This window comes from Neopsephotus bourkii, unplaced genomic scaffold, assembly GCF_033783945.1.
Source record: "Neopsephotus bourkii isolate Nb327-2 ecotype Australia unplaced genomic scaffold, CSIRO-AGI_Nbou_v1 NB_1680, whole genome shotgun sequence".
Taxonomy (NCBI): Eukaryota; Metazoa; Chordata; class Aves; order Psittaciformes; family Psittacidae; genus Neopsephotus; species Neopsephotus bourkii.
In genome coordinates this window covers 472,767-496,952 of record NW_026902154.1, presented here as the reverse complement: position 1 = coordinate 496,952, position 24,186 = coordinate 472,767, and the positions used below count along the sequence as shown (strand labels likewise).

Here is a 24,186-nt window from a genome sequence, read left to right as displayed (position 1 = left end):
CCACGGAAGGGCCGGCACCGCCTTGAGGGAGCGGAGAGAAAGGCAGGCCAGCACAGGAGCCTCTGGAAAGTGTTTTTGTTTATTCACCTCAGAGAAGAACACTGTACAAATATTACAGGCAACTTTCTTGCAAAAAGAAAAGAAAAGTATAAAAATAATCTTTATATATGAAAAGTTCAATACATTTTTTCCCTAGGTATCCTTTTTCCAAGGGTCGTCTCAACACAAATGCTTGGAAAGGAGGGCAAGGGCCAAGCCAAGAGCTCGAGTTACACCAAAGCCACTGACCTAGCTAATGCGCACAGGACCAGGGTATCCTGACCGGCTTCCATGCCAAGGAGGGAAGGCCCAGGGACTGGCCACATGATGGAATTTTGCTGCCTGGGTCCCACACCAAGGCTGCCTCACTGGCAGCTGCTGCCTGCTTCAAACTGGAGCATCCCCGTGTTCCTCCTGGATTCTTCATGCCGTTGCCAAAGAGGATGGGGCTGCAGAGATGGTCCTGGAAGCCGTCCTGTTCCCAGCTCTTCTGGAGCAGACCCACATGGGTGGCCCAAGGAGCCACCTTAAGGATGCAGGTCCCAGGCATATATTCTTGTCACCTCTGTGGGCTCCAAGAACTGAACACTTGACATCCCTTACTGGGATGGTGGTGCTCCAGCTGGCTGTGGTTCTGGCTAACAGGAGAAGTTAAATACCAGCAGGTTACATGGTCGGCTGCAAGCACCTTCTCTGCAAGGCCCATGCTCCTGGCCTGGAACTCTTTTCACAGTTTGTGTATGAGGAAAGGCAGGAAAGCTGCTACCACTGTGTTGGCAGGAAGATGTGCAAAACTATTGAATACACTCAAATGCAGAACCTGAACGAAACCCAGAAACTGGAGCTTTCAAAACACAGCCCAAATCCGTGAGGGCATTTTACTCCACCTAAACTGCCCACGGTCCAAGACTAATACCACCCAATCACCACAACAAACCCAACAACAGGCCTTCCATTACAAAACAAGGAAGAACAACTTGAGGAAAAATGATGCAGAGAAAGCATCATGCTAGGTGAAGATCCTGCCACAGGATCAAGAACTGGAAGTGTGGGTATGAACAGTAGAGGAGGAAATCAAATTTCGAGGAAGTCTGGTCCTGAACAAACTCTGAGAGGGAAAAAGTGGGGAGGGGAAAGCACTATTATGACAACATCTGTATAACTTGTTACAGCAAAGTACTACTGAATGGTTACTGCTTGGTCGCCTTTTAGACAGTTGAAGGCTCAAGTGCAATGGCTGGAGAAGACAACTATTTGCAAATATGAGCAGGCTCTGATGTACCTGGAGTAACTTACAGGCACCAGCTGGAGCAGTTTTATCCTTTCCAACATCTCTTCAGTCAGGCAAAACCAAACAAAATCTAAACTGAACCATACTGGCACTTCTTGTTTAGCCCTGTAGGAACAGCACAGCTGCGTACAAGGAGCTGGAACCCTAGGCTCATGCCTCAGCAGACTGGGGAACGCAGAAGCAGCGCTCTTGCTGATGCACAAGCAAGGAAAGACTGAGCTCCTGGGTCCTCCCAGGAGTGCTCAGCTCCTGAGTCCCACTAGGAGGCACAGCTGGCTAAAAAAAGTGCTTTTTTTGTAGAACGTACTAGTTGGTCTGGAGTCACTGAAAGAAATGGACACTTTGGTGCCATTTTTTTTTCCCCTCATCATTCAGAAATGCAGCCACCCCGATCTGACCTGCTCACATTGAAAAATGTAGCTAACTACCTCCGGGTTTGTTAACTGACCACGCTATTAGGGCTCCTTGTGGTACCCAGGAGGTGCAAAGTGCCTCTGGGAGTGCAGGAAAAACCAAGGCATGCAGATCTGAGAAAGCTCAGAGAGGCACATGGGCAACTCTACAGATGAACTAGGAACACTCAAAACACAGACCCTTTGAAGGGAGGCCCAGAATCCAATGGAGAGTGAGATGCACGGGGCAAGTTGCACATGCACTTTGCACATGCAACAGAGGAAGAAGCTATAGGGAGGCTCCCAGCCTGCAAGTCCACATCTCCTGGTTCTGAGTCCATAAGAGAGCATCTCTGAACCGATCACTTATCGAGCTCTAGCATAAAAGGAATCCAAAAACAGACACTTTCCAAAAGAGTTACAAAAGGGCCTGTGCTTGTGAGGCTCACAGCTGCACTGAGGAGTCAGAGGTTGAGGACAGGCACATCAAAGAGGTCACAGACGCCTTCGCTCTCATCCAGGTTGTAGATGTAGTCATGATCTCCAGGTGGAGGGGAGAGGCGGAGCAAGGGAGCAAACACTGGGAAAAGAGAAGCTCACAGTTGGTTACAAAGCCCAGCACTCCCACACCTAGCCAAGAGCTGCCAGTGGGCATGGAGCTGTGGAGCCACGAGGCCACCTCACAGGAAGTCGTTGAGGTTGCTTCAAATCAGCCTTGTGATATGGAAGAGACAGGCTTTCCTGGTTCTTACACTTCTCTCAGGGACTGGCAGGACAGTGAGAACAGAGGCTGTGTCCAGAGCCCAGAAAAGATGAGGGCAAGTGTGCAGCCATAAGGCTGAAGCTCCACAGCATGGTCTTCCTCCCCTGGAGAGGCCACCCCATGAAAGCAAGGCTCAAAGACTCACCTTCAGATGACATAAGCTCTTCCAGCAGGTCAGAATGCATACATTCTGGGGAAGAAATAAGCATGGTTAAGCCACACGCTCTGCTGTCATACTCTGCTGCTGTATAGTTCTCCCACCGTTCCCAGGGTGCTCCTCACCCTTGTTGTCCCTTCCCTAAGGCACAGGGTGTGCAGCAGGCAGTAGTAAAGGCCATGGGCAAAGGTAAATTGGTGACAGACAGTTCAAACTACATCAAAAATTCTGCAGGAAGTTTCTGCCTGTTTTAGCTCAACCACACACCAGTGTCCTTCAGGTGACAGGCTGTGCCCTACCCCTGCACTGGCAGGCTAGCTAGTGCCCCAAAACCCCCATAGGCAACTTTTCAACAGACATCTGAAATGGAGCTGATAGAGCCCATATTCACAGTCCTCAATTACCCACCAACTTTGCTAAGCATGAGAAAAAAGAAAAATAAACCAAATGAAATGTTCCAGGAGCAGGAAAACTAATAAGCCTCCTGTCTCCTCCTCCACATTTTTGTTCTTTGGCCCCCTAATTTGCTCCCTTTGGCCCATGGCCTAATCCAGCCATATGCCCTGGCAGATTCACTGGCTGCCTGCTGCCAAACAGACTGCACAGCTGAACTCTGCATGGCCTTCCTGGATCACCAAGCTCTGGGGCCCTAACATGGGAGGGATGTGGAGCTGTTGGAGTGAGTCCAGAGGAGGCCACAGAGATGCTGCGAGGGCTGGAGCAGCTCTGCTCTGGAGCCAGGCTGAGAGAGCTGGGCTGGGTCAGCCAGGAGAAGAGAAGGCTCCTGAAGGGGAGACCTGAGAGCAGCTCCAGTGCCTAAAGGGGCTGCAGGAAACCTGGAGAGGGGCTTGGGACAAGGGCCTGTAGGGACAGGACAAGGGGAATGGCTTTAACCTGACAGAGGGGACACTGAGATGAGCTCTTAGGCAGAAGTTCTTCCCCGGGAGGGTGGTGAGGTCCTGGCACAGGGTGCCCAGAGAACTTCCAGTTCAATTTAACTGAGTTGTCATCACCTGCACTTGAAATAAACTTTCAAAAAAGAAACTCAGATGAGCCCACTTACTAGAAGACAAGAACCCACTTGTCTAATTCTGTGCCATGAAATGAGAGAATTCCAATGCCAAGTGACTAGACAGGACTAAAACCAGCTTCAATAAATAACAATTAAATGCAAAACCAGCCTTTTTAGATTAGGTCTGATAATACAGGAGGGTGTGTACCTGTGTGTGTTGCAATTCAGGCTTTTTCCAGGATATGAGTTTAAAACAAGCAGTTTTGAAGCACCCATTTAAAAGACAGGGAAAAGCATGCTAAAAAAGTAATTCCAATACAAAACACTAAAGAAGAACTCCAGGCTTTTGCAGCTTAAATTGCCTTAAAGCAGCCATCAGTGCCTGGGCGACGTTACTAGGATTACTGGGAGGAAAGAAGCTGCATGGAGCTTTCTGCAAGGCCCATTTCTCTGACCTCTGTAGTTCGGCTTTTTTTCCAGTCCTGAGCTTTGCCTCTGCAGCTACTGACTCTGTTTTGTCCTTCACTCCTGGATCTCTATCTTCCCCCTCCAAGGGGAAGGAATATGGGAGGAATACTCCATAAAACAACACAAATTACCATAGACAGCAAACACCTTTTTAGTAGTGTCAGCTGGAGTTAAGCTACATCTTCTACCTCATCTGCAGTCTTGCAGCAGTTTATGTCTCACATTGCAAAGTCAAACTTGCTCTTCAGGTGTACTCAGGCATTACCAAGAGTTCACCCACTCTGGGTGCTGGGCAAGGAGGAAAGGAGCTCTCCAGGCTGACCGCAGAAGACAGGGCTCCTCACACACAGGCTGCAGCCTTGAATTTGGGACTGACGAGTTTTTACACAAAGGCAGCACTTTCACAAAGCACATGCTAGAGCACTGTACATACTCTGGGACCACCACTGAAGGGCTGGTGTGTGCTTGGCTCTGCCTAGCAGCAAGGCTAGAAAGTATTCCACCAGCACTGAAAGGAAATAAATGTGCAAACAAAGAGTTTCACACTTTAGGCTTATGTCAGACCAAATTTCTTCACCTCTCCTGCTCTTAGCCACAAGTCCATCCCGCCATTAGGAAGCAACATCGAGACATTCCTTGGGCAGGGGCAGGACTCTAACACAAGTAACAGTATCCCCTCCCCTAGTGCTCCAAAACTACCAACACCACCAAAACCAGGGGCATTTAGATGAGAGGCAGCTATCTCCCTGGAGTATTTGCTTGGATTAGCCTTGGGCAGGCTACAGCTGAAACAGGACTAACAGGGATTTTTAATTTTACATGGTGCAGATGAGTTGGAGAAGGAGCATGAGCACCCAGAGCCCAGATCAGTGTTGGCACGGCAACAGGAAAGCCCTCATGTGCACACTATTGGGCAAACTCCAGCAAAGGTTGCTGGGAACACAAAGACAGAAAAATTCATACAGAAAACAGCAATTTTAAGAGTGCCTAACTACAAGTAGAGCCAGCAGCCACCAAAGGCCAGAGGCACCCTACAAAAAACACATCGAAAATAATCCAAAAGGGAGTGAATAAAACAAACTGTCCCACTTCTGCAGGTAGATGGGTGCAGAACAAAGCTGAGGTCAGGGAGTGAACATACCTCTTGTTGGATCAAACATCTCTAACAGCTCTTTGGGAAGTTCCAAGACTGCAAATACAATCAACCAAATGGTTTGCATCATTACATGAACAGTCTGAAGCTTTAAGGCATAATCACCTACTATCCTACTGTACTCCTTACACACCCAAATCATCCTATGCCATCCAGAACTCTGCTGTTACCAGTGTTACATATTTCTGCTGCAATGATAAGCAATATAATACTTAAAGCTTGACCACTTTAAAATAAACGTATAGGAGCCCCAGGACATGAACATGTTATCACAGTCACCATCTCCAGAGTAATTGCCTGGACGTATGCCTCACATGGTGTCAGCTTGCGTGCACCCCCTTGATTTATCTTGTGTAGGATGAGGACATGCCTTTAGAGAGGCAGCACAGGCCTGCTGGAATATGGTAAACTATATGCACATCAAAGGCCTAATTTCACAATTAAGATTACTCCAAGATAAAGTCAGATACGCTTCCTGGACATGCCAGCAGCAGAAGTGTGAAAGAAGCACTGGTAAGATTTCCTCTTCTAACCATAACCCTCTAACCCAGAGTGTTTCTGCAGTGAAGGTAGGCTTCAAAACATTACAGCAGTGCGTCTTACCTAGAGAATGCTTTTCTCTCCTTGGGCCAGCCTGCCATTTCCTGGCATAAAGCTCTAATGTTCCCTTTTTAAAGCCCATTTCACCTCACCAAGCACACCAAGAAGCTCCCCAAATCTACACTGCAAGATCATTAAACCCACAAGATTACTAAAGACAGAGAAAGTATTCCCAGGTAAAGGAGAAAAACAGAGATGAGAGTTCTACTACTGAAAATTCCCCAAGTGTTACAAAGGTGCTCACAGTGATGCCTGCAAGTTCTACAGCTTCACAGAATCACAAAACCTGGAAACTGTGCACAGAAGGGACTGAAAAGGAATAATCCTACACATAACAGCAGAGATGTGTATCATGTGAGCATCCCTTTCATGTTTTCTAGCACTGACAGCCTGGAGAAGGCTCAGGAGAGATCTTAGAGCAGCTTCCAGTGCCTAAAGGGGCTACAGGAAACCCGGAGAGGGGCTTTGGACAAGGGCCTGTAGGGACAGGACAAGGCGGAATGGTTTTAACCTGACAGAGGGGAGACTGAGATAAGCTCTTAGGCACAAGTTCTTCCTTGTGAGGGTGCTGAGGCCCTGGCACAGGGTGCCCAGAGAAGCTGTGGCTGCCCCATCCCTGGCAGTGTTCAAGGCCAGGTTGGATGGGGCTTGGAGCAACCTGGTCTAGTGTCTCACTCCAAACAGGATGCTTTTGGAGCAATGCATGAAACAAAGGTGAATACTCACTCTCTGTAGGGTCAGGCTTGATGGGCTCAAAGGCAGTGGAGGGGCTGGGTACGATGGAGCTGCTGTCCAGCGAGGCAGAGGACTGGAGCGGCTGGGTGTCCAACCCAGCCGGCTGGCTGGGCGATACGGAGACATTCTCAATGGGATCAAAGTCATCGCTGCTCTTGGACTCTGCTGCTGAGATACTGCATTCTGGGAAGAGCCACAGACACACATAGGAAGGTTACCTCCCACCAGCTCCAGAGCAAGCTGCAGCAGACTCAATCCTCATTGCAATGCTGGCCAAGCTACATAGGAAGAAGTCTTCTTGCTTTCACCCAGCAAAACCTCCCTGTTCCAGTTCTGCTGGGGAGAAGTCATGGTGATGTCAGGCTGCACATAAGCCAAAAGCATGCTCTCAGAGCAGTTAATACAAGCCAAACATTAAGCTATGCCAGGAGATGTGTGGCCAACACACTGAGGGAAGTTACTATCCTGCTCAGTGCTGAGACTGCACTTGGGATCCAGCTTTGGCCATTCTCCAGTTCAAGAAAGATGTGGAGAAGATCCAGCTGAGGGCTACCAAGTTGGCCAGGGGTATAGGGCACATGGCCTACAAGGATGGGGTGGGAGCTGGGCTTGTTCAGTCAGGCAAAGAGAAGTCTAAGGGCAATGTAACAGAATCTTGCAGCTACCTGAAAGGTAGGTACAAAAATTAAGAACTTCTCAGTGGTGCCAAATAACATTAACATGCACAACAGGCACAAGATGCAGCCCAAAGCATCCAGGTATCTGGAAAAAGGAATTTGCTGAGAGACTGCTGCAGCTCTGGAAGAGCTCACCAAGGAAGCTAGGGATTTCCACTGCTGGAAGCTTTCAATATTTAGCTGGACAAAGTTGCAACCAACCTAACGTAGTATTTTTAACAAAGTGTTTTTTCAAACTGAAAGTTGAACTTGAGACTCAAAAAGACCCTTTTACAAACTTCTGCCAATCTGTATGACCAGTCTCTCTCCACCACTGCTCCTTCAGCTTGGCACCACCCCCTGAAGCCAAGTGTCTTTCTTCCGTTACCAAAGCCAGTTCCACTAATGAAGACAGAAGAGGCTCACTGCAGCAAATGCAGAGATGCCCCCTTTGCCAGGAGCTGACAGAGCTGCATGACCAGCAGTGCCAGCCCCATCCAGGCTGAGGCATGTACTCTCCTTGTCAGCCCCCATCCTGTTTCTGCCTCTCGCAGCTTCCCTCTCACCTGTGTTTGTGGGATTCTGTGCAGGAGGGCTGTGCTCCTGACTGCTGGTAGATGCTGGTGTAGAGGGCTTGGTGCTGCTGGGAACAGATGTCTCCTGGAAGTGGGCAACTGGTGAGATCGGTGGTTTTGAGGCTGCAACTACCTGGCACTGAATGAGATCTTCAGGTGGAGGGACAGGCAGTACAACAGGAGGAGAGCTCCAAGTATCTTTGTTTACTAAGAGAACATCAATGGGACCATTTGTGCTCTTCAGATGGATCTGGTATTTCTTCTGCCCACTCAGACCCTGAGAAAAGTCAAAAGCAAAACAAAACCGTACATGAGATGCCCTATCCAAACAGAACAGGAATTTCACAGAGGCAAGACATCTGAGAGGGACTTTTTACAAGGGCATGTAGTGACAGGACAAGGGGAAATGGTTTTAAATTGAAAGAGGGAGATTGAGATGAGCTCTTAGGCAGAAGTTCTTCCCTGTGAGGGTGCCCAGAGAAGCTGTGGCTGCCCCATCCCTGGCAGTGCTCAAGGCCAGGCTGGATGGGGCTTGGAGCAACCTGGTCTAGCAGGGGGTTGGAACTGGATGAGCTTTGAGGTCCCTTCCAACCCAAACCAGGCTGTGATTCCAAGACGTGCTGTCCAGACACTTCGGCACTGTTCCACATACAACTCCCCTGACTCTCAGGACTATCCTCTCCCCCGCTGCTTCTGCAAATACTCAGATACTTCCAAATAACAGTTTCCTGGCAACTATTTAGTATCTGGAGCTTTCCTTGGGTTGTTGGTTTCTCTGACTCCATCAACATCCTGACTTACGACTCTCAGCCTGGTCAATCCAGCAACAACCCCTGCCCCAGCACACACACAAGCACACTCCTGCACTTTGCCCATGCATTTCTTGCTCACCTCAGGGATGGGCACCTCCAAACGTGTGCCTGATGGGGCTCGAATTGCAAGCAGGGTGTCTCCTGTGGAAACAGACTGATGATCATTAAGCACTGACAAAGAGCCCCTCCTCAAAGCCCCCCATCTCCAGAGGATTGCCATTTACACCCACCTGATCTGCTAAGCATATCAAACAGCTCCCAACATGCCCAACTGCTCAGGGCCCAAAGAACGTGCAAAACTTCTCCTAAAGTAATCCTAGTGTTTTAGTGGCATCATTAACAGGACTAACCTTTCTTTTCCTCAGAAAGGCTGGCTTAAATTCACTTCTGAGAAGACCTTAATATTGGAGGAAGGATCTTTCCTCCTACTGTCACAAGCTTTTAGATGTGAATTAGAACCAAAAGAGCACACAACTCTGCACCAGCAGCAGAGAGATGGTGTTGAACTAGGCTGAGGAGTCAGGCTGCCAACAGCACAGCAACCTCATACTGGAGATCCAGTACCCAAAACCAATACTCCACAGTCAATACTGGTAAGACAGCTACCTGGTGCTAGTTGTATTGGACCTTGCAGAGCCCAGCACATGCAGGGCTGGGATCCCAGCTGACAACGTATTTTCTTTTCAAATTCTGCAGCTCCTTAAGATCTGTCTTCCTACTAACACAACCACAAGTGAGCAGCTTCCAGTCTACATTCGGGTTTAGAGAAATGTGAACAGAGAAATACCAGTGCTGTGAACACTAGACACACTCAGACTAAGCAGTTATCAGCTTTCACTTTGAATGTTTCAGCTTTAGTGTGGTTAGTATTTGCACTTCACTGGTAGTCTGCATTAAGCTTCACTTGTAATATGGAAGATCCTCGGAGCAATGGGAGAGAATGGAGAGCAGAGGAGCACAGCCTGTAATTTCAGGCAGGCAATCAAAGGTCAGATCCTCTAAGATTACAGGGATTCAAAATAACACAGGACTTGACAGTAACATGGAATTCCCTTAACAAATATGCACTTAAGAAAAATGTTAAGAGACACAGAATCATACAATCATAGAATAGTTTGGGTTGGGAAGGACCTTAAGATCATCAAGTTCCAACCCCCTGCCATGGGCAGGGACACCTCGCTCTAAACCATATCACCCAAGGCCTCGTCCAGCCTGGCCTTGAACACTGCCAGGGATGGAGCATTCACAACCTCCCTGGGCAACCCATTCCAGTGCCTCACTGCCCTAACAGGAAAGAATTTCCTCCTTATATCCAATCTAAACTTCCCCTGTTTAAGCTTGAACCCATTACCCCTTGTCCTGTCACTACAGTCCCTAAGGAAGAGTCCATCCCCAGCATCCCTATAGGCCCCCTTCAGATACTGGAAGGCTGCTATGAGGTCTCCACGCAGCCTTCTCTTCTCCAGGCCACCTCAATGCATATTAAAGCTGAAAGACCCAAGCTCAAGCTTTAAGACCTGTTAGTTTCAAATACAGGTGCTGTGTTTGTACCTCCCCTGATAGCTACATCCCAAATACTTTTACAAAAGTGTACAGTGTGTTTCCATTTTCTCTCTGAGTCTGCAATAACAGTAACAGATGGGAAAATTACATTTCAATGTCACTAAAAACTAATATATTCTTAATTATTTTCCTTTTAATTAATCCAAGTAATGAATTCATTGACAAGAGTCCAAGCACGGAAATTCTCAACCCCTAACTCACTTTGTGAGAGACAGTTCAATAGCAATTAATCAGAAAAAACAAGAGCTGAAATTCAAAAAGAAATCAAAAGTCACGCAAGGCACATTCCTACAAGAAAACTGAACAGACAGTGGAAAAACATGAATCAAACCTCTCTTCTGGAGGGAATTCAGATCTGCCTTCTAATCTCTGTGTGTTTTGGTGAGGTCTAACTTCAAACACAAGCTGCTTTACAAAAACCAGGTGCAATAAAATGCGAAACACTCAATCAACCAAGCAACAAGCTGTCTGATGGTCTCCAGTAAACTCAGAACAATCTGGAAGAATTATCTGGCCCCAAGCACTGTCAAACTGAAAACACAATCCCTGCCCCCAAAAGCACTAGCTTCAGTCAGAAGAAACAGTAAGAGGGGGTTGCATATAGTACCAGCAGGAACTTGAGCAGTATAAAGCCTGCTGGTGAATAAGGAAAGCACACAAAGGCAAAGAAGAAAAACAGGAGAGCTGATGAAGCGTAGGGTGAGAAGACTGCTTGGAAAAGACACGGGTGAGATTACATGTGGGAGGTCAGGGTAAGCAGCTTCAGTCTCTGCTTCATGCAGATGCAGGCTGCTCGTGGTCATGAAAAGGTGAGGTGTCCACTGAAGCAGAAAGGTGAGCCCACACCACTACAGCACAAACAGTTGACGTCCTGCAGGCTGCTGAGCTGCACACAGGCCACCAGGGAATTATTTAATTAGTTTTGGCCCTACAGCTGTCATTAAAATTGGCAATAGAGAAGAGACACTCCTGTGGGTCTTCTTCACTTCTGCCCCACAGAGACACATACAGGGACCTCACGGCTTTATGAAGACAGTACAGAAGGGAGTGAGGTCACAGCAGTGTATTCCCTTCCATCCTGTTCTTGTTGGTAGAGGTCATGATGCAGCTAGGGGACTATGTCTTATGTTGTCTTCCTGCTTATACCGAGATCTCTATCATGCAATAAAATCTTCTTTATTAGAAAACTGTCCACCCAAGCCCCTAAAACTTAAGGGCTTGGGTGCAGAGTGTTCTAAAAAACAGGCTTCTAACTTAACATGCGCACATCCACACAGTGACACCCAGCAAAAAGACTTCATTAGGAATAGCAGCCATGTTCCGGTAACAGAAACCACCTGCCTGCTCTGATGGTGACAAGAAAGCTACAACTGAGTGCTACATAAACCCAGGATGGCATCAGAGCTCATACTACATTTAACCTGATGCTGCTGGGCAGCCTGCGGTTCCCTCCCTCCTCTTCCCTGGAGAGAGGAAGCAGATGGGACAGACTGCTAGGACTGCAGCATTACATCTTTGCGATAGACTGTCACTTCCTCACCTGTGAAGCAGCTGCAGATATCTTCATGTGTCACATATGCTAATGTTTCTAATGTTAAGGAGAAAGCCTGCAGCTTCCTGTGCAGTCAGAGAACTCAAAGGGCACCTGGCGCTTCCTTCCTGAGCACAAGAAATGCCATTCCCAGAAGGCTCCCTGTGCCATGCTCTGAAGTAGTCTGCAGGTGAGGCCTACAAGCTATATGCTCGTCAGAGCTGATATCCTGAGAGGCAAGCCACAGGAGCAGCTCTGCCCTCGAGGAAGTGGTACCTGTGACTCAGAGAGAAGCACTTTTCTCACCATGGTAAACATTACAGTGGTTTTTACTTTAAAAAGCCAGGCAAGGAGCCATGCACCCCAGAGAAAGTTGGTTCCCAGGCTGGACAGATACCCCAATTCCAAAGCCAGGCACTGCCTTTTGACCCTTTCAGTGCAGATCCTCCAGCAGCAACAGGTCACCACCACTCCTCTGCCGTGAGCAGGGCGGCACCAACCCAGCCCTCAGGTCTCTGCTTTCCAGCTCCACAAGCAAATGCAGAGACAGTAATGGGTTCACACAAAGGATATTGACTGTTCTTCATGTCCTCTGTAACATTTTTGATGCTCTGCTGCACCCACATCTTCTGCTGCTCCAGCTCCTGCTCCCGCTGCTCCAGGTCCTCTATGTCTGCCTTCAGCTCTATCAGTTTGTGAGCTATTTCGCGAGTATTGCAGCCAGGACCCACCCCTCTAGGCAAGATAAAAAGGAGTGAGATGCGTCAGGCCCTGCAGGCACCCAGACCAGCCCCAACTTCTCAGAGGCTGCCACCTCCCTTACTGCCACCCCTGTCACATGCCAAAGGCCAGATCACCCAGAAGGCCTCATCTGTACCTGCTCTAGATCCCCACCTCCCAGCACTGCAATGTCTGCAATATTTGATACATCTTCCTACATCCTGCAGACTGGCAGGACTCTTGCCCATCTCCAGTCCCATGACAGGCATCTTTTTTAGACAAAAGTGCTTCAAACAGTTTCTGTCAAAATAACAGCTCTGCTGTAAAAAAAAAAAAAGACATAAGTACTTCAGCTTTCCTCATTACTGCCATCACCATAGCCCAGCTGGGGAAGTCCCAGAACATACAGACAACTGAAGAACCCTGGTCTGAGCAGCACATTTTAATCCCAGTGTCACTCAGACCTGGCCTAGAAGGAACCTGTGAACAATTTAAACCTTCTTTTGTCACTCACTTCCACTGGATACTGTTCTTGGATTTCTTCTCAATCAACCCAATGCCTTCCAGGACATTTGTGATATCGTAGATCCGTCGTTTCTGTCGCACAGCCAAGGTATCCGCAGCCTGCAAAAAGGTTACGCACTTAACTCCAAACTCTCAGTCATATTTTGCTCCTTCCTGCCTGTCAGGTTAATTCCTGGCCAAGCACTCTGCTCACCATCTTCTTCCTGTCTTGTTCCAGCACCTCAAATTACACATCCATGTTCCCAATGTCATTATGACAATGAGAGAAGACGCTGCTGACCCTTTGTCCGTTCTCTTACCTTGCAATCTCCTCACTAAACACAAACCAAATTCAGCCATTCAGCTCATGGTGGATCCGCAAATTATCATTCCACAGCAGCAAAGCAGTGCTAGAAGATACTAATTGGGTAGCCTGAAAATTCAGTGCTCCTTCAGGATGGAAGAGATGGGGATGGGAAGAAGAATGCGGAGCTGTCTCTGTAAGTGCAATGGTTTAGAAAAGTAAACACTCAAAGGTCTTTTCTAAATTGGAACTGATGAAGTTGATAAAACTTCAACACCTTTCAAGAGGCAGATTTCTCTGTTTGAAAGACAGAATGCCAGGAGGAGCAGAAGCATGGCTGCAAGGCAGGAGCTCCAGAGCAGCCCTGCAACTTTCTGCCTTGCTCATGCAGTATTACTCCCCTCAGGCTTCGGGACATGCCAGAATGCACGAATATACCTTTTCCATTACCACCCAGCAACCCAGCATAAGAGCATGTGTGCTGCACCAGCACAGCCAGGACCAACAGCACCAGCAGCACCACACACAGAGCACAGGAATGATGTTCTCTCTCACCTGGCAGTAACAGACCAGCATTTTGGCAACCCTACACCCACACAACTGATCATATCATAGAATGGTTTGGGTTGAAAAGGACCTCAACGCTCATCCAGCTCCAACCCCCTGCCACAGGCAGGGACGCCTTCCACTAGACCAGGTTGCTCCAAACCCCATCCAACCTGGCCTTGAGCACTGCCAGGGATGGGGCAGCCACAGCTTCTCTGGGCACCCTGTGCCAGGGCCTCAGCACCTGCACAGGGAAGAACTTCCTCCCAAGATCTCATCTCAGTGTCCCCTCTGTCAGGTTAAAGCCATTCCCCTTGTCCTGTCCCTACAGGCCCTTGTCCAAAGCCCCTCTCCAGGTTTCCTGTACCCCCTTTAGGCACTGGAGCTGCTCTAAGGTCTCCCCTTAAGGAGCCTTCTCTTCTCCAGGCTGAACCAGCCCAGCTCTCTCAGCCTGTCAGAGCAGAGGTGCTTCAGCCTTCATAGCATCACCTACCCGATCACACTCTAACCAACACCAACCCACTTAACGGATATTTCAACCACGAAAACACTGCCCGACATTGCCCCGAATGCCGACCCCCCTCCAGCCAGTCCCGGTCCAACCCACTCCCCCCCCCGGGGCCGCTCCGCACCAGCTTGAGGTCGAGCACGCCGTCCTTGGCCTCCTGCAGCAACGACACGAACTTGGTGGTGAGCAGCCCCAGGCTCTTCTCGTGCCGGCTCGGAGCAGCGCCGCTTCCGGACCCAGACCCAGATCCAGACCCGGACCCGGACCCGGACCCAGACCCGGACCCGCTCCCGGACCCGGACCCGGACCCGGACCCGCTCCCACCACCGGAGGGCTGCGGCCCACACTCCGCCATCTGCCTGCCGTCCGCCGGCTCCGGCACCGCCGCGCTTCCGCTTCCGGGCCGTGGGGCAATCCGGCAGCTTCCGGGGCGGGAGAGGGGTCTGGGCTGCTTGTTTGGGGGGACCCGGCGGGGCCGCGGTGCTGGTCGCGGGCGCCGCCTGCCCCGGGCGCGGCGGGGAACGGTCCAGGGTAAAACCGGGGCGTCCCCCCCCTCGCTCGCAGCGGCACCGAGGCCACAGTTAGACCCTGCAGCACTCGGTTTGCTGCTGTGCCCATCGTGCGTCCCAGCGCGACGGCAAACGCTTTGTCCCGCGCCCCGGGAGGGCTGTGTCTGTCTCAGGGGTGCCGGTGGGTTCATCCCCGGCCGGGAAGGCTCTGTCTCCAGTCGGGAATGGTCCGTTCCCCGCGGGAATGGTCCGTCCCCAGTGCGAAAAGCCCGTCCCCGGTGGGGATGGTCCGTCGCCGCTTCCCCCGCGCTCTCTCCCCCTCACCGCTCCCTCCCCCGCGGTTGGCTCTGCCAGGCGGATATTTCCTGGCTGTGCTCCCGGAACGGCCGGACAAGGTGCGCTGGAAGCGCTAGCGGGGGCCGGCGCCCCTCGCTTCGTGCTCCCCGGGTAGAGCCGCGGGGCCGCCTGGGGGACACGGCCTGACTTCGAGACCTGAGCCCTGCGGCAGCCGCGGCGCCTTTCCTCCTGTGCCCCCCCTCCCCTCCGCCCCCCGCGCCTGACGTCCTGAGCTGCGGGAACACAATGGGGATCTGAGGCTGAGGAAACGGCCGCCGCTTCCTCCTCCCAGCCCTGCCCTGGGTCCGTTAGCCCCGCACAGCCAGGACACCATGGGCTTGTCTGCGGAGGACGAGCGCGCTGCGAGCCCCAGAGGTAACGGCCAGCCCCGGGGCGGCGGTGGGCAGGGAGGGATGGCTTGCAGCACAATTCGGGGTCTCCCCTGCCCTCTGCCTCGACACCTCATGGGCCTTTTCTCTGTGCCGGGGCTGGCCCTTGTGCTCTTGGTGAGGGTGAAGCCTGGCTCTGTTTCCTGACGGTGATAGCTGCGCCCAACGCAGCGCTGCTCATAACACGGCTCGTCCTCAAAGCCGTCCGCCTCTGAAGCCTCCAGTGCCCGTGCGGGCAGGCTCGCAGCAGAGCAGAGCCTGATGGTGACATCCCCACAGGCTGTAGGGAGGTGCTGGGGAGAGGGCAAGATGAAACAATGAAACCTGCCGCTGGGGCTGGCGTGTGATAACTGCACCACTTCTCAGCTCTGCTCTGCTCTGCTCTGCTCCGGCCAGAGGTCCTTGGCGTGGCTTTGGACCTGGTGCCAGAGGGGACACTGCGGCCCCCCACCTCCTCACCTCGGCTTGGCTCTCCCTCATGCAAGAGCTGCCATCGCGCCATCCCTCTTGCTGACTCACTGCCAAAGCCTCAGCCCTGCCGTGGGCTGCCTGGTGGCCTCAGCCCTGGTGCCATCAGCCCCTCCTCAGGCAGCCCAGCACTGCACTGGGACGGTACTGGGGTCGTGTGCTGGGCCTGGGGGACAGCCCAAGCTGTGGGGCTGGGTGGCAGCCCCTCAACACAGCCACTGTGACCAGTCCAGCCCATGGTGGTGGTGTCTCAGGGGCTCTCGCACCTGAACCCACTTGCACTCTTTGTTTCACACATCTGGGTGTGCTTGGAAGTCTGATGGCAGCTTCCGGCCACAGGGGCCCTTCCTGCCCTGCCAGGAGAGGCTTCGCTCTGCTTTTTAATGCCTGGCTTCATCCCCAGATCAGGAGTGGCCGGAAGCAGAGAAGGCCGAGAAGTTGGCGAGAGGAGCTGCTCTGAAATGGGCTTCAGGGGTGTTCTACCACCCCAAGAAACTGGAGGGGCTGGGGCAGTACCGGAGCCGAGAGACGCAGAGGAACAGCTCCATCCAGTCCCGGCTGAAGGTGGGTGTTCAGCACAGCCCACCCCAGGGACACCCACAGCCTCCCCAAGCAGAGATCCCAGCCAGCATTCCCTCTTGTGCGTTGAATCATCTCTGTGTTCACTTCCGTCAAAATCTTGTCCTAAAATGAGTCTCCCTTGTCTCTACCCATCCTTAAAGCAACCCACCAAGGGTGTTCAGCACATCGTACCATTCCATCCCAGCACCAAAGGTTCCTGTTCACCATGGCCAGGAGGAGGCAAAGACCTCCAGTCTGCCCCTGCCTGCAGATTCCCACCATTTCCACACAACCATGAGGGCTCCCCATGCTCCCTGCTCAGGGCAACTCTTTTTGCATAACCCAAGAAATAGTTAACCTCAGACCCTAAGAAGGTCTGAGCACCTCAACCTTCTCCTGATGATTTTGGAGACAGTTTGTCCTACCTGGACTGTGGGTGCATTGTCCAGGAGGTGGCACATTTTAAGCAATGTGGCCTCAGAAAGCAGCTTGCTTCTGGTGATGCTAGGTTAAAGCACTTACTGGCACCAGGAGCTGGGAGGTAAATGAGTAGACAAGGCATAGAGATGTGCAGCACTGCTGCAGGACTGGAAAAGATGGGAATCCATTTGGGAGGAGGGTTTGTATTGGCATTGAGGTACTTCATGCTATAAATATGCCCTCTACGGGTGCACATGGAGACCTTGTGACCTGTTACTGTTCTGCAGAAGCAAAGCAGTCTTTTAAAACTGAAAAACATCTGGTTACAGCTCACCCTGCTGCCTTGGTCACTCAGAGTGATGCCCATCTCCCAGCTATGCATGAGCCATTCCTCCTGCTGGAGCTGGGTGGGATGGGGTCATCACAGAAGGGTTCGGGATGTAATGGTATGATGGTGTGATGGCAGAGGCAGGTGTGGCCTTGTGAGGCTGCAAAACTGGATGCACAAAGGACCTTGTAGGGACGGAGCACATGGTGTGTGAGTCCTCCAGCCTTTGGGAGCTGCTCCACTGCCACTTTGTCCTCTTCTGCTCCCCAGTCCACTGTCCAGTCCTACCTGGAGGGGGTAAGTGCGGGGCTGGAGCAGCTGCGGTCGGCAGCCCAAGAGGTGCAGAGCTTGTGCCAGGACCTGGGGGCTGCGCGATGGGCCCTGCTCCACACTGCAGACCACTTCCAGGGCCTCCAGCAGATGCGGGCGCTGATGGCGGAGCACGTGCAGTTGGCCTCAGTGGTTCAGGTGCTGCCCCAGCTCTTCTCAGGTAAGACACTGGCCTGGTCCTCGTGGCTTTGGGCTGAAGGGCACTGGGGAGAGCTTCAGTCCAACCCTGGGCTGGTGGCAAAGCTGGAGCAGGTTGCTTGGGCTTTGCTGGTTGGGTTTGGAAAGCCTCTGTGGATGGAGATGCCACTGCATCCCCAGGGCGTGATCCAGCATGGTGTTCCCAAAGTCCTGGATTTCAGGCCCTTCCCCTCACCATCTCCCTGCTACCCTGTACCCATGACCCTGGTGGCCTCCCCTTTCACTCTCTGCACTCAGTCCTGGCATTTCTCCTCCCTTTCCCACAGTCCAAGAGGTTTTCTCCCACACACTGCAGCTGCTCCATGGGCAGCAGCTTCTGGAGGCCCATGCAGAGCTCATGATGATGGAGCGCCTCCGGGACGACATCCTCTCTCAGCTGCACCTCCGTGGATTCTCCAGTGCCCAGACAACTGTGCTGTCCTACTTCAGTGGCCTCCAGGAGCTCAATGAGACCCTGGCCAAGCAGCTGTGGGACATTGTGGGCAGCAGCCTGCATCTGGTGCATGAGGACCCAGTTCTCTTTGTCAGCGCTATAAGGATCATTGAGCGGGAGGAGAAGATAGATGATACTCTGCTCCTGGAGGCCACCTTCCTGCCCCCTGGCCGTCCAAAGGGCTGGCGGCAGAAGTTCTACCACGTTCTCCAGAAGACCATCACAGGATCTCGCTTTCAAGCCCCCCGCATGGACACGGAGGGGTCGGGGCTGGCCAGGCACTTGGCAGCGCTGCAGAAAGGCATTGTGTCTGAGCTGCGTGTGGTGAAGGACCTGATGGTTCAGTGTGTCCCCGCTCACTACAAGATCCTCAGTGTCTGCACTGCCACCTTCCACCAGGCCCTCAGCAGCCACCTCCAGGACATCCTCCGGGAGGACCTGGACAAACAGGCACTCTTCCTCCTCCTGGAGTGGGCGCTTTGCGTGTACAACAGGTCAGCACCGACCCAGCAGGGGAGGTTGTGGAGAGCTGGGCTGACCACCAGCACGTGTGTGGGTTGGGAGAGTGGCTGGGGATCATAGTGGGTAAAGGGAGAGGTGGGAACTCCTGCAAACCATAGGTGTTCCCAGCCCTGTCCCACCTCTGCCCTCCAGCCCAGAGATGATGGGTCACCCCGACCTTCTCCCTGAAGTGGACGTTTCTGCTCTGGGTCCCTTGATGTCCCCTGAGCTCATGGATCAGACAGAGAGGAAATACGTGATGAAAGTCAAGGTGAGTGAGCTGGACAGTCAATAGGTATGAGGACCCAGGGGCCACCACTGAGCCAGCATCTGCTCTAACAGCAGCAGAAAACTGTGAGACGAGGCCCAGAACTCGCTGCTGAGCTGTGTTGGGTCTCAAAGGGAGTCAGTACCTGGCTTCTCGGGCTCACAGTGGTAGGCACCCATCCCACAGGCCAGTGTGCTCGAGTGGATGCAGAGGACCCTGGAAGTGGAGTTCAAGGAATGGTTCAGGGAAGAGGAACCTGAGACAGACCATCAGGGCTTCTTCCAGTCAGCCTTGCCCATCATTGTCATGCAGGTGGGTCCGCAGCACCGTGGGTGCAGGGCCATGATGAGAGCCCCCAGGAAGGGGGTCACGGCCTGCAGCCTCTCACTGACTCCACTTGCCTCTCCCTCTGCAGATGCTGAAAGAGAACATCCAGGTAGCCTCCCTGATTACGGAGTCTCTGCGGCAGAAGGTCTACAACATGGCCTTAGAGGAGCTTGAGGCATTTCTAGGCCGGTCAGTGGAGCCACTCACACCCCTGCCCGTCCTCACAAACCCAGGGTGCCATGGCCAAGCATCATAGGGTGATGGAGGAGATCTGCTGCAGAGCACTCAGTGCTCATCCAGGTCACAGAAGGCTCAGCAGCCTGTCTACCCATGGAACAACTGTCCCAGCCCTCATGGGGCACCAACTCTCTGGGCTCACTGCCCCAGGGGGTCTCTGGCAGCTCCAGTCTCCTCTTCCAAGGGGGTCCAGAATGGGTCCAATTTCCCACCCTGCCCAGTGACCCGTCACTCTCCAACCTGGTGGCTGGAGCTGGAAAGTGCCACGTAAGCTGGGAGGGTTGTGGAGGTCCACACGCACCCAGGAGCACACCAACTCCAGGTCTTTGCGGTGAGACATCCAGAGCTCTGCCCATCCATGTTTGACTCACTGTGTTGCAGGCTGCGGGAAGCCATAGTGCAGTGTGGGAAGGAGCACCAGAAGGACCGTTCCACACCCAAGTATTACATGTCCTACCTCCTGGCCACACTCAACAACAACCTGGCTCTCAGGTAACATGCCACGGCACCGTGTAGCTCTTACAGTGATCCCACCACCCAGAAGGAAGCTGTATCCTCCCTCTGCTCTCTCTCCCAGTTCTTCTGTCTCCTCCCTGCACCCCGACACTGCCTGCAGAGAAGTCCCCTTGTCCCTGCGTGCTGCTTTTGACAGGACGCAGAAGAAGGCCTGCCAGCTGCTGCTGGAGGAGCTGCTTCTGGACCTGCAGGTACATTTGTCCGCAGCCACTGAGGCCGGCAGGGCTGCAACGAACCAGTCCCCAGCAAGAACAGCCCTACAGCTACAACCCCAGGGGGGGTTCATTCCTGCTAAGCATCCCCACCACTACCCCCTGCCCTGCTATCACCCTGTGGACATCTCCACCAGCCTGCGTCCCAGACCTTGATAACCACACACAGCTCACCCCATGTGTCACCAGACATCGCTGCATCGCTGGGGCAAATGTCTTGAGGCCCCCAAATCGCATTCCAACAGAGACTAGGAGCCACAGCCCCTCTGGCTGCCCAGCGCTCCTTTTGATGTCTGTTCCATGGCAGAACACCAACAGGAGAGAGGCGATGTTCTGCAGAGGATGCGAGCCCATGTGCTGCCCGAGTCATTTCCTGCCAGCGTAGTCACATTTAGCTTCCCTGGACTGAAAATCTGGAATAATGAAGGCATTGCTATTTAGGGCTCAAATGCCATGAAAACAAAGGAGCAGCTGAAGGGTGACATGCTCACAGGCAGTGTGGAGACTGGTCTGGCCCCAGCAGACACAGAGGAAACGTCTGCCTGCAGGCAGGAAGAGAGGCAAGGACAGTGGGGCAGGAGCAGGAGATCAAAGCCCTTGGCCATAAACGTGTTACGTGTACAGAAGGGAAGTGGAGTGGGGATTAAGAACAGAATTGCAGCAGGTCAGGCCAAAAGCTCCAACAGGATTAGCTTGCAGCTCAGGCATCGGGTGCTGCTCACAATGGGGCATTGGGACCTAGATGAAGCCCTAAGCAGTGGCTCTCTGGGTGTGAGAGAAGGGAAGACCGACCCTGTGTGTTTCCATTATGTCCTAATCTGGAGCACTGCTCTGGTTTGATGGTGACTTTTGTCTGGCAGCAGGGGCTGGGGAAGCGCTGCAGACAGAGCAGGCAGCAATGGTGGGGTGTCAGGATGCCCCGTGGCTGCAAGGGCGAGTGGAAGCAGGCACCACAGGCTGCTCCTCTGCTCCTTCCAGCCTCTCTGCCTGCAGCTGCATTCCCGCAAGTGGCTCTTGGGGTCTCAGCTTGTCAGCAGCATGTGCGAAGTGATCGACAAGTATGCAAAGGACTTCTCCCATGTCAGGAGACCCGTCTTCACGGTATGGTTGCTGTGGGGTGTCTTTCAAATGGCTCTTGTCTGTCGGGCGAGGAGGGTGGGTGGTTGGGTGCCACAGTGGGGTGCAGGATCCCCAGAGGATGCAGTCGCTGCTGGGTTTACTGGAGAGCCTGTACCCTCTGGAGCAGCCCAGAGGGCACGACCATGAAAACATCTTCAGGGTTTCCCCCAGATTCAGCTCCTTTCTCTGTCCCTCCAGCCAGGGGCCTTCCCAGCAGGGTGTCCTCACGGGTTGGTGCTGTATGCAACCCCTTTTCCTCTGCCTCTGCCGGGGCCGCTGGGATTGACACCCAGTCGGTGCCCAGTGCTAACAGGTCTCTCTGCCCAGCTCTTGCTGATGGAGACCGAGCTGCTGGTGGCCAGCCAGTACCTGCGGGCGCTCATGCAGAAGAAGGTGGTGTGCAAGAGTGAGGAGGAGCGGGGCCAGCTCTGTGCCCGCCTGCTGCTGGATGCCACACAGCTCCGCGAGCTCTTCTGCGGGCTGGTGAGAGCTGCTCTGGTGTGCTGGGGAGCTGGGGCTGGCCGCACAGGGAGGTCGGTGCAGGGAGCTCACAGCTCCACTCCATCACCCTCCTGCTGCCCTCTAGGATGGAGCTGGGTACATCAGCCCATGAACAAGATACGGCTGTTACACCTGGGCAGTTGGGAGGCCAGGAGAGGAGGAACCGGCTGGATCAGGGACTCGGGGGACCATCCACTTTGTCCAGTGGCGGTCACTGTGGCTGCACAGTGGGACATGCTGAATGGGGAGGTGGAAGGGGCAGGTCCCCGTATGGGTACTGAGGACTGGGCTGCATCTCACCAGCGACTGTGGTGGCCTTGTGGTCCCACATGTGTCTGCTCTCCCTCCCAGGGTCTGGACCAGAGTCAGCAGAGCCTGGAGGCCATCTTTGCCCTGCAGGAGCTGATCTGCCTCAAAGACCCAGCACTGCTCAGCCTGGAGGTGCTGGGCTTCATCACCAAGTACCCTGATGTCAGGTAAAAGCCCGGCTCTGGCCTCCTGTGAGAAGGGGAAGGTGTGAGTCTGCCCAGGGCAGGTGCTTGGGATGGACCCTGGGAGGTTACGCTGCAGAGCAGGCCCCAACCTGAGCTTTTTCCCCTTGTCCCCGAGGTTTCCATTTCCCACGTTCCAGATTTGAGGGGTTCTTGCAAAGTCCCAGGGGCAAAGATGCAAAGGGAAAGGCAGTTCTGCTTGTGGCGCTCACCCACCTGTATTTTGGTGGCCAAACCAAGTGTGAGCAATCACAAACCACCAAATTGGAAATATCAGAACCAGCTGAAACCCATGAAATGGCAAAACCAAATCTATAAGGTTTGTGGGGTTATTTTCAAGTAAACCTTAAAGTTTGTCTGGTGCAAGGCCCCAGCTCCCCACTGGGCTCAGCTCAGCTTCTCTGGATCAGGGGTGGTTTGTGGAGCACTGTGGACAGTGCCACGAGACAGCAGCGCCTGACGCGGCTCCTGCTCTCTTGCAGCGACGAGCACATCTCCACCTTGCTGGATATCCGGGGCGATGTCTCCAAGGAGGTGCGGCACATGGTGCTGGACATGATGGCGCAGCACCCCCAGGTTGTGCCCGACAGTTACCGGCCCATCTTCAGCACCATCCTGGTCCCCGTGCCAGAGCTGCCCTTCTGCCTTCGCAAGGGCAAGTGTGCCTGACGCTGTGCCCACAGCCTGCTCCCACTGCCCCACAGACATACGGACCATGCAGGACACTGCTAAGACTGCGGGAGGGGAGAGCGGAGATGCTGTATGGCATCCCCTACACAGCAGCTTGCCCTGTGTTGGAGATAGTCTGGATATGTGCCATCCTCCTCTGCTCTTGCCTCGCTGGGCTGATTTTTCCCTGCTGCAAGCACCAGTCCCAGGAGATCCAGGTCAGGAGAAAACCAGCCTGTAGCTGCTGTGCTGAACTGCTGGGGCAGGAGTTCAGGGTTGGCCCATTGCCTGCAGGAAAGAGAGGAAACAGAGCACAGCACAGGAGTCTGCAGCTGGGGTTAGTCCTCACCTCTGTGGGGCTAGAGATACTTGCGTTTCCCCAGTTCTCTGAAACAGCAGACCCCACCATGGAGTCTGTTACCAGCTCAGCTCCGAGGCAGGCTGGAGCCTTGCTGGACCCAAGCTTCCTGGAGGGTTTTCGCCATGGGATGACTTGCTCTGTTTTGGCTCAACCCAGAAGTCTGCTGTTGCTGCTCCACCAGGCTGGGCCCTGCATGGACAGTGGAGAGCAGCTTAGCCAGCTCATGGTGTCTCACACAGAGGACAAGGGCACAAGGGGGTCTCAGCACCTGGGGTAGTGCCATCAACCCTGTCCCTGCTGGTGTGAAGGGACAGCTCTGAGTTCCTCTGACCTGCCCAGCTCCTGGCCTGGCTCTTTGGCCAACATCCGGGACAGGACTGGAGTCCAAGACTGTTGTGTTGGTGTTCAGCATCCCCCTGTCACAAGCTTCCTCCACGATGGGCAGCTCTGCCTGGGCACTGGCTCTTCCTCCATCTTCCACCGCTGCCCAGCCATCGGTTGTGTCCTCCCCAGGTGCCATGTGGAGACCAGGAGCGAAGCCTTGTCTCTCTTCCTGCATCCTGCCCCTGCAGCACCCTGTAGGACCTCCACATTTCCTGCCTTGTGGCAGGCCAGATCCTGCTCTCCTTGCATGGCACTGAAATAAAGGCCTGAGCTCAGCAATCACTCACCAGCATCCAGGC

The 24,186-nt window shown here is 53.2% G+C and overlaps 2 protein-coding genes across 8 annotated transcripts; one reads left to right on the top strand and one right to left on the bottom strand.

Annotated features, from left to right (window-relative positions):
- Positions 1–60: 60 nt before the first annotated feature.
- On the bottom strand, positions 61–15,069 carry E2F4 (E2F transcription factor 4). Of its 3 annotated transcripts, none has more exons than XM_061375887.1 (11): positions 14,590–15,069; positions 14,454–14,541; positions 12,982–13,091; positions 12,325–12,482; positions 11,757–11,804; positions 8,733–8,794; positions 7,833–8,118; positions 6,602–6,793; positions 5,264–5,311; positions 2,631–2,675; positions 61–2,302 (listed from the first exon to the last, which is right to left on the bottom strand). In XM_061375887.1, exons 1-11 carry the CDS (start codon positions 15,027–15,029, stop codon positions 2,187–2,189), a joined length of 1,593 nt encoding a protein of 530 aa, XP_061231871.1. In that variant the 5' UTR covers positions 15,030–15,069; the 3' UTR covers positions 61–2,186. The 3 variants fall into 3 exon arrangements, with proteins under 3 accessions (XP_061231871.1, XP_061231872.1, XP_061231873.1); XM_061375888.1 differs by having other exon boundaries at positions 14,596–15,068; XM_061375889.1 differs by lacking the exon at positions 5,264–5,311.
- EXOC3L1 (exocyst complex component 3 like 1) lies at positions 15,046–24,169 on the top strand. Of its 5 annotated transcripts, XM_061375884.1 has the most exons (14): positions 15,368–15,549; positions 16,435–16,595; positions 17,611–17,637; positions 17,749–17,830; positions 18,135–18,795; positions 18,956–19,073; positions 19,257–19,382; positions 19,486–19,586; positions 20,016–20,126; positions 20,212–20,341; positions 21,341–21,463; positions 21,809–21,964; positions 22,334–22,458; positions 22,956–24,169. In XM_061375884.1, the coding sequence occupies exons 1-14, from the start codon at positions 15,507–15,509 to the stop codon at positions 23,140–23,142; spliced, it is 2,151 nt and encodes a 716-aa protein (XP_061231868.1). In that variant the 5' UTR covers positions 15,368–15,506; the 3' UTR covers positions 23,143–24,169. The 5 variants fall into 5 exon arrangements, with proteins under 5 accessions (XP_061231870.1, XP_061231867.1, XP_061231868.1 ...); XM_061375883.1 differs by lacking the exon at positions 15,368–15,549 and adding an exon at positions 15,052–15,125 and having other exon boundaries at positions 17,611–17,830; XM_061375882.1 differs by having other exon boundaries at positions 15,369–15,549; positions 17,611–17,830.
- The last annotated feature ends 17 nt before the right edge of the window (positions 24,170–24,186 follow it).

Bases quoted from the DNA above. Each gene is read 5' to 3' on its own strand.
- EXOC3L1 (XM_061375883.1), top strand. From the start codon at position 15,083: ATGGTCCGTCCCCAGTGCGAAAAGCCCGTCCCCGGTGGGGATG. The intron at 19,383-19,485 runs GTGGGTCCGCAG...CTCCCTCTGCAG, and splicing joins TGCCCATCATTGTCATGCAG to ATGCTGAAAGAGAACATCCA. The intron at 21,464-21,808 runs GTATGGTTGCTG...CTCTCTGCCCAG, and splicing joins TCAGGAGACCCGTCTTCACG to CTCTTGCTGATGGAGACCGA.
- E2F4 (XM_061375887.1), bottom strand. From the start codon at position 15,029: ATGAACCCACCGGCACCCCTGAGACAGACACAGCCCTCCCGGGGCGCG. The intron at 6,794-7,832 runs GTGAGAGGGAAG...GGCTCTTCCCAG, and splicing joins ACAGAATCCCACAAACACAG to AATGCAGTATCTCAGCAGCA. The intron at 2,676-5,263 runs GTATGTTCACTC...TTTCTTCCCCAG, and splicing joins GATGTTTGATCCAACAAGAG to AATGTATGCATTCTGACCTG.